The sequence below is a fragment of the Etheostoma cragini genome, chromosome 1, assembly GCF_013103735.1.
Source record: "Etheostoma cragini isolate CJK2018 chromosome 1, CSU_Ecrag_1.0, whole genome shotgun sequence".
Taxonomy (NCBI): domain Eukaryota; kingdom Metazoa; phylum Chordata; class Actinopteri; order Perciformes; family Percidae; genus Etheostoma; species Etheostoma cragini.
The window spans coordinates 15,514,013-15,530,870 of record NC_048407.1 but is presented as its reverse complement, the minus strand read 5'-3'; the positions used below and the strand labels follow the sequence as shown (position 1 = coordinate 15,530,870).

Here is a 16,858-nt window from a genome sequence, read left to right as displayed (position 1 = left end):
GGGGGAGCAGTCATGACTTGTTAGGGAGTTTAACAACTGTGTTAAGGTTGTTAAGTAGTGACTATTGTCGTCAGGGAAACACCCCCAAAATAAAAAGACTCATATACAAGACATTAATTCAAACACAAAGTACCAAATACAATTCAGTAAAAAATGAGTATAATTAATCTCAAAGTTATTATTCATAAATCTTGAGACTGTAGTTGAAAAAGCTCCAAGGTACTCAAGTGGTTTTGATGCTCAAACAGCCTTGACTTTTATTAAAGGTGAAAATGAAAAATGACTACAATTATGCTTTAGGCCAACTGCAGCGTAAGGAAGGTCACAGTCTATGATCAAATCCTATCATATATGATAAGTGTACCTGAGGAGAATGTACTTTTGGCTGTTTTGAACCCTAGTTAAATGTTTTTTACATTGTCGTCTATTTACAGTAGCAGCTCTTTAAAGTTTTTCCTGTTTATGTCTGTGGTATGTATGGATTTATGCATACAGTGTATACTGTATATGCATAGTAAAATCTGGTTTTAAAGAGTATCATTTTAGGTTCTGCATCTTCTCAATAGGATTATTTCTTGCTTATATTTTCTTAGGCTTTCTCAGTACTTTCCCAGCATATGTGAGCCAAAGAAGCAATTTTCGATTTTGATCGATTTCAATTTACTTATTCTCTCTCAGCCATTGACCAGACCATGCATTTTCTTTTATTCTGCAAAGGAACCTGCCAGTAACACACCAGCAGTGTAGTTAGGTAGTAGGTAGGAGCAATTGGATTCTTCCTCACCAGTGACTCCAGAAGCTATCAGCTCCCGTCCAGAGGAGGATTGAGTTTGAAAGATGATAATAGACTCCTGAAGAAACTAATCTATTCCTAAAGAAGAAAGGAGTATGAACTATCTCACTTGCCAACGACTTCCACCCGGCCACCCCTCCCCTTTCACAGTTTCCCTCAGCAATAGCATTACACGTCAATTTTGCAATTAAAATAAGCCAATTTAATGGACTTTGAATACAATGGCAGCTATTAAAAGCAAATAGCAGATGTCTTGAATCCTTTTTTGTTCTTATTAGCAAAATGCTTAAGAACATACGGACCATATCTGAGATCCTATTGTAAGATTTCTACAATCTGAAGCACTTTTGTATGAAGAAATGTCAGTAAAGACACAGGTTGATACTCAGAAGTTTGTATAATTATTGCAACTGTAAGAGCTAACTGTAACAGCTGGGCAGATGTTTTTTTTTCAATTTCAAATTCAACTTCAAACTATCCATTTAGATTAATTGACTCATTTCACAGCAATTTTTGAACCCCATTTAAATGCAGTGCAACCTGTGCTATATTATAATCATATGCAGATGCAAATTAGTGCTTTTATATATATGTATATATATTATATGTAGCAATACAATTAAATTAATACCAAACTTTTCTAACATAAGTTGTCGTTTCTCTCAACATCCGCTGTTATAAATAAGTCATTATTAGTGTTATTGAATGCCAGGTAAAAAATAATTACTATTCGCAAAGCTGAACCATATGCCGTCTTACATAGGTCGCAGTGTCTTGTTCTTTCCACACGATCACTAGGGTTGGCAGGGTACCGTGCACTACACTGTGCGGAAGTGGTGCTCCATTACATAAAGCTTGTTACATCCACTGGAACTTTCGTTTCTGGATAAATAAGCTTGAAAACAAGTCTTGAAAGTTTCATGCTGCAAAAAGGCAGCTGTTACAAGGCCATGAGCATGTGTAAACAAGGCAGTATCAAGACCCAAATGGCCCCTGTCAGTCCAAGACCCCTGGATCTGCCATCCATCTCTGAATCCTCTGCAGGTGGATAATGATGATGATGATGATGATGTTTGTGATCACGGGTCACATCTGGACTCACTGAGGAGAGAGCAGAAACCAACAGGCCAATCAGAAGGATGCTCATTAGCAATTTAACATCACGGAAGACATATTACTGTCTGCACTGTAAACATTCAGTACAAGGGTGATCTAATCTACACTAGTCTTCTTTTCAAAAAAGGAAAGACCATGAAAAGACCAAAACCAGACCACTGTTAGTGTCTCAATACTATCTGACTTCCCTCCCCTGCCTGTCGCACTCAGCCCTGAGCCCATTCAATCCTAAAAGTGTATTTTTTGGGGACTACTTTGAGCATTGGACACATCTGGTGTTCTAACAAGTATTTATGGCAGCAGGGGAGTGTACATGGGATTAATTAAAATAAACTACAGTGGCCGTTTTCATGGTAATGATTTTTTAGGTCTTTAGTCAACCAAAGATAGCGTTATTTTTTTAAGATTATTTTTGGGGCATTTTGGCCTTTAATTGATAGGACAGCTTAGGTATGAACAGAAAGAGAGAGAGAGAGAGAGAGAGAGAGAGAGAGAGAAAGAGAGAGAGAGAGAGAGAGAGGAGAGGGGCAAGACATGCAATTGCCACAGGTCGGATTCAGACCCCAGGCCAATGCGGTGAGGAATAAACCTCTCTATATGGGCCGAGCTCTACCAAGTGAGCTATCTAAGCGCCTTGTTGACTGAAATTCTACCTGCACTACCAATCGATTGGTCGATGGGGGGAAAAAAAGATTAACATTAGATTCTCTCGAGATTAACTAAATCGGCTACATTGCACTGAGCACATTCTACCTGGTAGAATTTTGTGTCCACCAAAGTTGTTTAACTTGAGGCTAGCGTGTGTTTTTAATTCAACGGAGTCTGTTTATTTTCACCACCCTATTTAGGGTGAGGTGATGCAACTAGGGAGCACCTTCAGCCTCCATCTCATCCCCCAAGGTGCAGCGAAGAGCATCTTGTGTGCTCCTTTGTTTGTGCTGAGGTGTGTAGGATGAAAGCATACACTTCATTAAAAATATAATAGTTTAAATAAGTATTGATCAACAGATGGATTTCTTTACAGGAAAAAAAGTTTTCTTTTCATTTCTGCATTGATTCCAGTTTGTGGAGCCTCTATGATGGAACTACTCTGGGACTTCTTTTCAAGATTTTTGTTTTTGGTATGTTGCATCACACAACAATATTATTTTGCTTATATGACTATTAGAGTGCGCACTATGTCTGTGTGACGTGGACCTATGTTTGAGTTACTGAGTTAAGATTACAGAAGCCATGAGGCTGTTTGATTTACTACTTCATAAAGCTAATGTGTATGATATGTAAGGGGCTCATAAGTGGCTAGCTAATTAAGTTAAAGTTATACTATAACAATGTCCTAGTTTTACTTTTTCCTGGTCCTTTTTACAAAATACTGTATATATTTATTTGAAGGTACGCTATGCTTCTTTTATACAATAGGCTTATTTTAATTTATAATAGAAAATAAATGTGTTTAAATTAAACAAATATTAACTTTATCAATTACACTGAATTGTATTTCATTGAATCTCGCCTCTTCAATTCAACATCAAATCTAACTGAATCGTTCCATATTAAAATGTATTGTCCCTGAACTGTATCGTAGCCCATGAATCTAGATACTTATCAGATTGTTTTATAATTGAGAGATGCATGATACATATACACAACAAATCTTATAACATATTAAATAACACTGACCGCCGACTAGTCATGTGACAGCAACCGACCACATGACATTGTTTTGTAGCTGCTACAGGTAAAGATGTGACTGTGAGCTGGGTCACCATGAGGTTACAGTATCTGCAGCCGTGTGTGTGGTTAATCCTTCTTTCTCTTAAACTGCTCCCATTGAGTCACACAACACAGATTCCCTCCCTGCAGATCATTTGATGCTTTGTATCACCTTTCCACCTAATAACCTGACTAACTGGTTTTGCTACAAAAGTACCTGATGTAAATTTAAATTTACATTACTAGCAATTGAATGGCAGAAAATAAAGAAAAGATCGATATCAAACCTTTAAATAATAACTTGATATTTTTATACTTTAAAACTTCCAGTAACACTTCTGTCAAATCAAACCACTTTTGAAGAATGAAACTAACGGTCAGTGGGACACTCATCCAATCCAAATTTGTCACAAGCGGGCATTGGTTAGTTAGTAATGAGCTTCCTGAAGGGCTAAAACAATCCGGAGATAAAATGCGGAGGTTGTATGTTTCTGCAAATTTTTCCCACATTTTGTGTATTCTATTCTATCTGCAGTGTATTGCTGGTGATATTACTGCTGCCATTTTGCATATTATATATATATATATATATATATATATATATATATATATATGTATATACACACACATACACATTGTTATATACTGTAATATATAAATTGTATGTTAGCAAAGCAGAAACCATCAGTACCCTCTATCTCAACAGTTGCTCATTACTCAACCCATTCAAACTGTTAAATAATTCTGAGTCGCTACAAGAAAGTCGCTGCAAATCCATCACAACCGGACTCTTTCTGTGACATTGTAGATAACGTTTGAATACAGGGATATAAGGTGGATAAAGCGAGTTTCCAGGGAGGTAATTTGTTTTTTTCTCTCACAATGAGGAGTGAATGTGTACAGACAAAATTTAACCAATAAGGCAGTGCATGTCCAGAAATGAGATAATGACTTAAAGGTTTAAAAATACAGCAACTGCCTTGTATCACTAACTCTCACCTATAGTTTTATACCAGAAATTGCCTGGACTTGATTTCAAACACCCCCAATGGTCTACACCTTTGAAAATCACACCATAATAGCAACGGATATCAATTCAGACAACTGCACCACACCGGCTGTCAACATCAATCTTGCCTTTTACATCTCTTTGGAGGCCTTAAGAATTGAGGGGGGGGGAATTCAGTGTCCCTTCCTGAGTGACTCTTAAACCCTGCTGATGTCACCTCAGTATGTATACTTCAAATTCCAGCCTAGTTCATCCCCCAAGGGAAGAAGTAAAGCTAGAACCAGATAGATGACCAAATGCTCCAAGACTTTCAAGTTTCTCACTTAGGCCCGAGGGTCATAAGTCTGTCATGGGCAGGATTAGTCCAACCCAGACCCTTTCAGAGCCTATAAAGGCTCTGTTATCAAACTTTATCTTACTAGCAGAATAAAATAAGACCAGCTGCAGAGGCAATTTGGACTCTGTGGACTTCAATTCCACTTTTTATGGTGCAGCAGAAATAGCCTGCAATTCCTTTTCCCAGAGCGAGATTCATGACAATCACTTGTTGGTGTAACAGTTGAATTTACCTCACAGAATCATTAAAGTTTAATCTAATGTGATTTCATTGTTTGCTTTCAAATTACAGTTTATCAGTGTTTCGTTTGATTTTTAACTGGTAAATTCCCCACATTTTAATGCATAAATAGAAATGTATCTTACTAATGGCCTTTTTTCAACATAAGGGTCCATAAAGGAGCTCCCGTTGAATCATCTGCGTGTGACTTGAAATTAACTGACTATTGATTCACTGCAGAGGAGTCCCCAAGACAGCTATTTGAAGGTCTACAGCTCACAGATAGTTCGTCTGAGTTTTGTATCCAAGAGCATTGAACTCCAACGCCTTAATCAATTGCTCTTACTGAAGTTTCAAGGTCTCTAATGCAGCAACAAGCTGTAGATAGAATGACAGAATTTCCCTTTCAGATGAATAAATTCTGCACCACTGAAACTAACTTTTTTTAATTTAACAGCAAAAGAAAGACCAAGCAACTAATGCCGTTTGAGAAGATCCTCAAACAAAGTAATGCACATGAGGTCTGTCTTCAAAAATACAAAACTACACCATTTGTTTTTTAGAGTTACACAAAGTGCCTTCATTTAAAAAAAAAAAAATCATTAATGTTATGAATGTATTGAATATAACCTCCATATTTAATGTGTACATACTGAGTGTACTTAATATATAACATATTACTATAGAAGGAAGTAGAAGTATTAAAATAGGGAGACATTAAATAATAATTTAGAAAAAGTTAAGAAAAAAGAGCACTAAAAGACAGCACTCACATTTACAGTAAGCTATTTCTAACTTAATCCCAAATGTGAAAGATAGGCTTTGTCCTCATCCTTTCCCTTAACCCCACATCTTTTTTAGAAGAAGAAGGCATTAAAAATAATCTTTAAAATGCTCAAATAAATGATCAAACTAAAATGTACTATAAGTAATGGAGGTCTCTTCTTTTGGTACATTAGGCATGTACATGTTACTTAATATCTAACACACACACACACACACACACACAGTATTGACTGTGAATGCACTGCGGCTATTAATAACCAGAATCTTTTGGCTATAAGTGGGTTGTTTTATTAATGATAATAAAAGCCCAAGAGAAGGAGCATATAACCCTTTAAAACTGCATTGTCAATATACTGCAAAAACCCAAAAGAGCATACATGTTCCTTGTGTACCACTGCAAATTTAGTCTCAAACTGCTAATGGCTGAAAATAGCTACAATGGTCTGTCCTTTTTTTGGATCCAAGCGTAACTGTATAGGATTTGCTTGGTAAGTGTTTGCAGTAAAGACAAGTTTTAGTAAACCCTCAACAAAGAGGTTATGATGTCTGGAAAGGTGTTTGGTCTGAAAAGAGACATGGGTTAGAAGGAGAGACTTCCAACTGAAGTGAAATCAATAGAAGTTGATTCCTGAGGACTTGGACCAACAATGATCAATACCACACTAAGTGCACCAGGAAGAAAAAAAAAACAACTGCAGTGATGGAAAATGCCTTTTGTGTGATTATATGAGGGTAAGCATTCTGAGTTTAATGTTCACATCTTCAGCTGGTCTGTTTGAGTAACAGGATTATTATAAACAGCTCACATTTGTCAAACTTCATTACAGCTTCCATTCTTTTAGTTCACCAGAATTATTACTTTAAAGAGGATTTTCATATGGAAACTAACAGCAAGTCCTCTATCACTTCCTGATTATTCCAGCTTGGTACTGAAAAACAGTATTTTAGGTTGTAAACTGCATTACTGTTGAAATCAAACTGCTCAAACAGTGACTCTTAGTGTTCTCCAGTTGTTCTCTGTTGTATTAGATTAGGATGTATGGTTTCAGTTTCATTTAAGTATTACAATCAAAAGTACTCAGATAAAGAATGAATTCAGATTATTTTAATTTTACCTGGTCATCAAGCCAACGCAATGCAGGTTACGTTTTGGCAATACAAGTTTTAAAAAGAAAGGCCTTTGTTTGACAGGACAACAGTATGGAGAGAGACAAGAAACACAGAGAGAAGGGATAATGATAGGCGACAAAAGTTTCACTGGAATCGAGGTGGTGGTATGCGTCTTATCCAATCAACCCAAAGATCTTTAGCTGACACCGTTTCGTTTCTTTATTTAAATTAGCTAGCCTAATATGTTACTAGTTAACATATCAAAGTTGTAGGGGAAAAGTACAATATGTAAAAATGGAAGAGTAAAGGTATGGAGTCTTACAAAATGGCAATTGTTCAGAATTTTTGCATTTATTTCCTGCTATTTACATCTCGATATGTTAAACAACTTAGGACATGTCACCCGTTGTTTAAACTCACCCATTTTTCAAGTGAGCCAAATTAAAGGAATTTGTGACTGACATGTGTTTCTTGTTGCCCAGGTGTTGCCTTTTAGGTTGATTGTTCAAACATTAAATAGCTCTGCATGACTAGTCTAATTTTGTATCTTTGGTTTAAGACTGCCTTTCTTGTTAAAAAAGATAAACCAACATGAAGACCAGAGAGCTCTCTTTGGGAGAAAAGCAATCCATTAACTTTAAGATTAATTTAAGATTATTTGTTCCATTACATTTGTGCACCTAAAAATGCTGTGTTCTAATACAAAGAGTGACATGAAAACAAATATGAAATAAATAAAAATAAAAGCAATTCTGAACTCTGGTTTTTTATTCCTCTTTTCATCTTTAACCCAAATGTCTTTAGTGAACAACAAAAACAAATGAATTTTCTTTGGAGTTCTAATACTTTTGGAGGGGACTGTATAGACCAGAAGAGGGAAAATCCCACGCATGCCCCCTACAAATCACACCCTGCGTGCATGTACAGTTACAGGGTTCTGGTACAGTTGTGTTACTTAAATATGTCCATTTTGTTAGACTCCATATCTTTACTTTTCCAGGGACTGTATATCCCTGCTTCTGCTGAATTACTTTAATCCCCGATGGGGACTAAATGTATACCCCCCTCAAAGAGATAAACGCTACTTCACCAGTGGATCATATTTTATATAGCTAAAATACAAATATTACAAACTAAGTAAAATGCTGAATGTGAACAGTCTATGGTGTAGTAAAATGATGAAATCAGAGCAGCAGTTGCTGGATGTATCTAACCCCTTGAGAGCTCCAGGACGCCGGCTGCAGAGCTCCGTCAGAACTCTGTTGTATCGTCATACAGTGATGACAGTTACGTTTAGGCACCAAAACAACTAGTTAATTTAGAGAAAAGATCGTAGTTTAGAAAGTATTTTGATTTCGCCTCAGTGTGAACGCTGCTACCTCGCTTGAAAAAGCTGTTTTATGTGAAAACCAAGTTGTGCTACATGCTTTTGAGATTATTTTCCATTGAATACTGAAGTTTATTAATAAGTGTTTTGGCATGCCTGGCAAAGCGGCACTGTAACCAAGGTATTAAAAGGGGTATTTCATTATTGCATGTTTTGTTTTATTGTGCATGATCTAAAAACTTCCCATGCTCTGCTTTTTTCACAAATGGCACCCTTCTTGCACAAATGTACTTCTATTTCTTCCAGCTCTATTTATTTGAGAGAGATAGTTGTATCCTTTGACAGTATTGTTCCTATTTGTCGAGTCATTGCATCTGTATAAAAATGGGTTCACAGCCATTTGTGATAAACACAAATATCAGAAAATGTAAATTTGTGTAAATAGGCTTCCATTGGGTTTACTTTCTGAAAGAGGCAAAGCCCTTCTACTGGCTTTTCTCCCAGGCCTTAGATGGGAGCTTCACCACATTAAACAATATTGAATTCTGTGTTATTTGACAGTGTTATTAGACTTCCTGTTGCCAGAAATACACCCGACACCTGAACCTAAGAGAAGACTTGTAACCGTCTTTTCAGTCTGCTATGAACAAGTAGAGTTACAGTAGAGGGATTAAACCATCATTATATTAGGAAGCAAGAGCAAAAAGCAGTGATTCAATTTTCTAATCCTTCTTTTCCTGAATGTTTCATTAAAGTTTTGTGGCAAGAGGGTGAGTAAATAATACCAGAATATTCAGACTCAAAGGACATTTTTGAATACATTTTAATCCTATAAATACAAATCCAACAATAATCCTATGATGAATGACAGGTTTTGTTTGTTGGTATCTTTCAGGTAGGCCTTATTATTGTTGTCTGTGATCAGGCCCCCACAGCTGTATTGTAAGATGGTGTTTGAGTTGTAAGTGGCTACATGGTGGTGTGTGTACAGGAAGTACAGCAGGGGACTTAAAACACAGCCCTGGGGTACTCTTGAAATCAAAGAGCCACATGCACAGCGAGTTGTTTAATCCCAGGTTCTTGAGTATGGTGTTAAACACTGAACTATAGTCAATAAACAAAATATTCACATTATCATATTATATAGATGAAGTCCTCTTGCAAAGAAAAACAAACCTTTCATAAAGCAATGCGTTTCAACTAGGGCTTTTTTAATTGATCAATCTAGCGATTCATTTTTCAATTAGCAATTATTTTCCCATTGCCACTTTATTAACAATTTACACAAAACAAATTTCAATAAGGTTCAACTCTCTATTTATTAAAATTGTGTAACACTGCACACTTCTTTCTGCTTTCTAAGAGAATTATGAGGCCGAGCGCGATTTAAACCCAACTATTTTTTAATGCGTGAGCTGTTATCTTACGTTATAAAGGACTCATGAGATATCTGAAACATTCTGGCTTTTTGCGCAATTATCAAAGACCGTGCTTCAGATGGGGGAGACACAGCACACCTCACACTCAAGTCAGTGCAGGACATACTGTACACGGGTGAGGTGCGGAAGAAGCTGGTGAGGCATAGGAGAGGAGAACTTACGGTGTTATGCTGCTGTTAACCTGACTCAGGGATCATTTTACAAAGACTACAGACAATCATGTTGTTGTTGGCATTGAGAGTAAAATACACCATGCTGCCTCTCTCCCCTCCTGCTGGCTATTGGCGTAAATTACAATCAGCGGGATCTAAATTTACCTGGAAAGGCAAGCAGCCGTGACTTAAGATGTCTACTCTAGAAAGAAGGAAAGAGGATGGTGGCCTCTCAGTTCCCGACTTCAAACATTATTTTTGGTCCTTTGTGTTGAGGCCCCTTCTCACTTGGTTTAACCCAGATGTGTCTGTCTGCTGGCGTACGTAGAAAGTGCCATGACAGAGCCTTGGTCACTCCATGATGTTCTTTTTTCCAATGTTTCTAACAAACAATGCCAGCTACGCTTTGGCCCCATTATCTCGTTTTTTATCAAGACTTGGAGATTGGCTAAAACATACTGCCATATAGCTTGTAACTGGCACACCTCTTCCCAATTATTCAATGATACAGCGCTCCTGACTGGTGGAGGCCGATAGTCCCACAATGGGAGCGAAGGGGGGACATTTTTAGCGAGGTTGGTTTATTGCGTTTTTCTGACTTGCAGAATGCATTCAATCTATCACTTTCCTCTTTTTTTTTTTACGTTCAGTTACGGTTGGCACTTGAGGCATACGTGTCCCCTGGCAGAGGCCTTTGCCCATCTATCCTATCCGGAAGTTATTTACTTTGCAGCCTAAAAACTGTGGTATGGTATCCAGGTTAATCAGTTCTTAGTGATATCTGGCCGCACTGCCTTCCTATTGAGAGGATCTGGGTAAGCGACTGCCCAGGCCTGAGTATGGAGCTCGACCGGCATGATGTATGGTCCAACACTGCAGCAGTATCTCTTAATCCAGACCATCAGCAGATGTACTATAATTTCATTCATAGGACATATCTCAGCCCTCTAAAAAAATACACCACATGAAAATAATTAAGAGCCCTTTGTGCACTTTCTGCCCAATAAAAAGCACAAGGCACTTAGCTTCACATGATATGGGAGTGGTCTCCTGTTGGTCAGTTCTGGAACAATATTGCATCCAAAATGTCCACCTTGTTTAAGGTTACTGTGCCTGTTACTGTCAGTGTTGTGATTCTGAATGACCTGTCAGCCTTTTAGCTCTCTGGAACTCAGAAACGTGCTGCCTTTGCTGGACTTACAGCTACAAAGATAATGATTGCAACCTGTTGGAAACCACCTCAAGACCTGTGTATGAACCCTTTCCTATTTGGATGTAGTATACATGGAACTCTCCACGGCGCGCATACATGGAGTGTGTCTGTTGTGTGAGTTTGTCTATTTATGTATGTGTTTGTGTGTGTCTGTTTCTGTGTGTGTTGTTTTGTCTGCCTCCCTCCGTTTATCCTCTCTTTTTAATTTTTTCTCTTTTGTTTTGGCCCTTCCATCTTAGTGTATTGTTTGTAATTGTTTGTCACGGTTTGTTTCTTAAATATATGAAAATGAATACAAATTTCACAAAAAGTAAAATACTCCCACACTTTAGACCGTGTGCAAGTCTTTTTCTCAACTTGTTGCTGGAGGCAGCCTTGTTACTACCTCAAGGAATCATCCCAGCCCTAGCTTTGACAATTACTATTTATCTAAAACATGCTTAGAATTGCAGTTCTTTATTTACGATTTGATTTATCCATTTTAGTGGCTAGATGTATGTTGTAACATTGTAAAACTGACCAAACCATATTTCTATGAACAAAAATGTTTTTGAATATATTTGATCTGTGCTGTAACTGCTTTTAAACCTGAATACAAGTCTACAAGGATTGAATGTGTGACAACAGATGACATGTGTGTTTTTGGCATTCTTGTTGCATTTTCTTTGCATTTAAACTGGTCCTTATTGTGGATAGTCTGATAAACGCAGCATTTAGGAGTTTAGCCTGACACAAACTCCACATTGTTGTTGTCTTCTCCAGTATCTCCATTAATCTTGTCGGGCTCCTAAAAAAAGGAGCATATTTCTGGAACCTTTTTTCACAAATAGAAAAATGTCTGGGTCAATATGGATGCTTCTGTCCCCGATCCTGTCCATCAAATCAGACAGCATAAGACGGGTCTATGCTGTCACAACGTCTCCGATGAAGATGTTTGTCTTGTCTTAGCTGCCTATGTGGTTGAAGATCTCCCCTGAACAAATGTTACATCATCAATCCTACTAATCATGAACCAATATCTTTGTCCTGCACCAGCGCTTCAAAAAGCCATAACAGCAATAGGACAGCTCTGCTCGAAACCCCTTTCTTTATGGCCCTGCAGGTGATGATATAGAAGGCCTTGAGAAACAGATAAATTATCCCTGTCACACTTTGAAACCCACATACATGGAGACACAAACCGCACACATAAGCCTCTATAGATGAATTTTAATGATCACTGTACAGCCCAATATGTATGGCATTTAGAGCATTAAAGGCAGGATAAGTATGTAAAATAAAAAGACACATGCATATTTCCAAGCCAGTTGTTTTCCTTCAGAATTGGTTTGTTTACACAAGAATGAGATCAACTGAGGGGAGAAGCTAAATGAAGAGAAACCACCTGAGACCTCTTGGAGAGAAGGCTGAGTGCTCCCATTCTCAAACTTAACAATTGAATATAGCTCTGTGCTGAAGACGGCATCCCCTTTCAATTAGATTCAAACACCCAGAGAAAACTGAATGAATTAACTCTTTATCCATAAACATCACATCATTTCGCACAATTTCACTCATTTAAGTCACCTGTACAATTACAGCGCTTAATAAATAGCTAGTTTATGATGATTGATCCACCGTGAACGCTCTGATCTGTTTTTTTTTCCTCTTTCCCTTTTTCAGTGTTGATGTAATCAAATGGTGTCACATCCAAATTTTCAGCTGCAATGTGTTAATGTATAGCAGTGCTAGAAGATAGGCAATATTAGTGTGGGAAAAATAAGTGGATTCATCCGATATAAAGTCTCATTTTGTTCAATATTTTGATATTTTATGACCAACTACTCCATCAGTCTCAGCTATTCTTTGTGTTAACAAGATGAACTAAGCTAAAATGGTTAACATAATAGCTGGCAAACATCGTCAGCTTCACTGCAACTATGTTAGCATTTAGCTCAAAACACTGCTGTGCAGTATGCAGCTTTTGTTTTTCCCAAACAACAACTAAGAAATTAAAAAGCATTTACATACAGTATTTTGAGCGATCTCGGAGAATGACAGCTCCGTCCAGAGACAGCTGGACTCTTTAAAGATAAAAGCATAGCATTTCTTGTACCCTTACTGAAAAGCAATCATAGACTAGCCTGGTTGGTAAACACTGTGTTTACCGATGGAAAACATGCCACCGCTGACTGTTTGTGTTGAAAATATATCAAACAAATCAATGCTTTTTGTAGCTGTCATCATGTAAAGTCCCCTAGCACAGTAACATAAAGTAACAACATTGTATTAAACAGAACAACATTGGAGTAATCACATTAAGCATTCATCAGTAAAATAATTTGTTAAACATGCATCAGCAAAAATTCTGTGTAGCAAGGTTAAGAATAACTGACACAATATTGGCTCTCCTTAGATTAACATTGTCTGACAATATCTTAAGAGTGTAATCACTTTGAATCAGGTCAACCTGCCTTTAGTCTGATTTAATTTACCTGTACTTAAAGTTAAAACATTATAAATGTCTGGTCTGACCCCCAATCCAACCAGCATCCATCCTGTTTGTGCAGTTACAGAGAAAAGCAGAATCAATGGAATCTAATTTAAGATAGACGCATTATTCTAAAACACAGATCCTGGTGCATCTCTGCATGGAGCCAGCAGAATGATTAAGTGCCTTGGTTATATCCTGTATAGCTCTGCTGCACATGCCACAGTGAGAGTGTTCATGTCCTGGATCCCATCACCTCAGCCTCTATTACATCCTCAGAGCAGTCAATACTGGGCTCTGACCGCCAGTCAGTCACTCTCAGGTTGCACACACAGGCAGAATACAAATTAGCTTGGAAAAGTCAAAGCTCTGCGTCCACACTTTTTCTTAGCAGGCTGCTGTTTGGACAAACCTGTTCCCTTAAGTTTGGTTTGTCACAGACACAACTACATACAGGCACACAATCACTGAACATACAAGTTGTACATATTAGAAAGGATTCTAAGTTTGTGAAGAAGTGGCCATTAAAAAGAATAGGAAACATGGCTCCATATTGTACATGAGGCTACTCTGTCAAGGGGTTAGGTTTTCAGTTTGGTTTGTTCGTGTGTGTGTGTTTGTTTGTCTGTCAGTTAGCAAGTTTACGTAAAAACTAGTGAGCCTGATTTCCTTGAGACTCAGTCATAGGGTGTAGCATTGGCCAACGAAGAACCCATTACATTTTGGAGCATATCTGCTGCATTTCGTGTACTTCTGGAAAAATCTGGAAAATTAGATGCAGACTTGGAAAATTCACAATGCACCTTGTGAAATACGGCACCTTAGCGATAGTCTTCTCTCTCCATGTGCCCTTCTAGTTAGTTTATATGGTTTGCTGTGATGATGACGATGATGATGATGATGATGATGATGATGATGTGTTGTAAACAAAAATACTAAGTTAAGTTAATTCAATGAAGTCTATGAAGCTTGTAGAGCAGGAAAATGAAGAATCAATAAGTCAATCATCAGACAATTAATCGCAACTATTAATAACTGATTGTTATTATCAAGCAAAAATGCCAGGCATTCACTGGTTCCAGTTCTTCAAATGTGATGATTTACTGCTGATCTCTGTCATATATGAGATGTAAGGTGTCTGTACTCTATCTTTAGATTTTGGAAGGGAAGGCTGAATACAACAGACAATTTGAATACATCACCTTTAAGATTTGGGGATTTATTACAACCATTTTCACAAATTTCTGACACATTGTGAACTAAGTGACTAATCAGGCAATGCACTACTACAGTAACTAAGTAAATATTTTGGCAAAATATTCTTTTACATTCCCTAAACCTAATGAGAACAATCTGACTGGCAGAAGCAAAACAAATCCTTCAGTTCTGGCGAATGATAAAAGAAAAGCTCAAAACAACCTTGTTAATATTGTATCAGATGGAGTCAGAGAATGTTAACAAAAGGAGGGGATGTGTTCAATTTTTCATGCACAGTTCCTTTTTTCCACTGAGGAAAACAAAACATAGGGGCCTGATCAAATTGGCATGCGCTGGTAAAGGTCTTTGCAAACCTGCCCTGCTCCATCTCCTTTCTTTTCCCTCACCAACCATGCCTCATGTCTGTGGAGTTAATCCTCACTGAAGACAACTTCATAAAACAGCAAACTAGCAACTTTTTGTGCCGTATAAACAGGACAAGGTCATCTCTGGTATCTGTGTTAAAAAATATAGTATGAATGGTGACATTAAAGTCCCTAAAAACTTTTTTTCTGAGTCACCTTCTCAGTGATGAACACAAAATGTTCTGTCAAAGTTACAAGAATCTGGACCAAGACAGATTTTCTGTATTTTTTTGTTTGTCTAACTGGTTTGAAGTGGAAGGGGCTCGGTGGGAAAAAGGTTGTGTATTTCAGCGCACAGATTAGGATTTAACAAACATTTGAATCTTAACTCAATGGCATTTGTGTGGTTACTTATTTTAATGTTGCTGAGCAACTGTCAATCAAATCTGATCAAACCACATCACACCCAATCAGTCTTGATGAAGCAGCTTAGCAGAGATTTTAGTTGTTAACCTTAACTTAAAACTAAGGATATCTGTTTATGAATTTTAATTCTGATTGTTGCTTAGTTGGTCATCAAGATTTTATGATGCAGAGAAATTTTTATTTGACAGATTTTCAAGACAATTGTCTTGGGCGGTGATAAGGGTTGGACAGAGCAACGATGCCTCTGGAAGGAACTTCTTGGGACTATCCAAAGAAACGCTCCATGGTTTGGTTAAGCAGACCTTTGCTCAGGTGTCAAAGCACCATTAAAGGCATGATTGTTCTTTAGGTGCTGGAATAAAAGGAGGATTAGTCCTGCTTAAAGAGTACTTCCCGTGTGATTAAAAATGGCTTTTGCAACTATAAATTAAATGTAATAAAACATTTGATGATGTGGGAATACCTTTTGTCAATTCCCACCTGGCTCTATTTGTGGAGATCTGTTGAGAATCAGAGGGACGTATTAGACTCTGTTTCAGCCTTGAAGCATTACGTACGAATTAGATTCTGAGCTCAGCACGACGTTAACCGCTTCAGCAACATATTGGAACGCACTGGTCCCAACTTAGATTGTGTATACGATAAAACATGCACAAACAGTCCAAAAATACAGAAGTTGATTTAAAGATAGAGAACCAAGTGGCTCACCATCATCATCTTCACAGTAAAACACCTTGATCCAAAATGATTTTACAATTTGAGTAACTAGCTCATTTCATAACATATTTTATAATATATAGTATAACGTTACGGTATGTAGCTGTATATAATTTATTATATTACGTTTTTTGAATTTGCACTGTTCCCTCTCTTATTAACCTTCCATTAACCTTTAGGTAAACATAGGCAGCTCTGAGCATTATTCCCTTGGATCACACAGCAAAAGGCTTGCCCCAATTCATCAGACCAGCTGTGGAATTGCTTATGGGTGATTAGGCCACTAATAGCTGCTCGCCTCACTGAAGATGAAGATCTTGCAGAAGCTGCTCGAGAGCGAGGAGGTTACAAAACAGCTAGAGCTGTGTTTGAGTCTGTATGTTCACTCTGATACAGGTAAGTTGAGGTATTCATTCATTAGTGATTGGATAATCAATAAGAGAGGAAATGCTGATGGTGACAATTTTGA

General features: G+C 37.6%; 1 protein-coding gene across 1 annotated transcript in view; it reads right to left on the bottom strand.

Moving 5' to 3' along the window:
• Positions 1-708: 708 nt before the first annotated feature.
• Positions 709-16,858, bottom strand: part of gpc5a (glypican 5a) — a 125,106-nt gene continuing 108,956 nt past the window's right edge. The window contains exon 9 of the mRNA XM_034882123.1: positions 709-1,894. Within this exon, the coding sequence (XP_034738014.1) occupies positions 1,734-1,894 (161 nt within the window). The 3' untranslated portion in view covers positions 709-1,733. The remainder of the gene's footprint in view (positions 1,895-16,858) is intronic.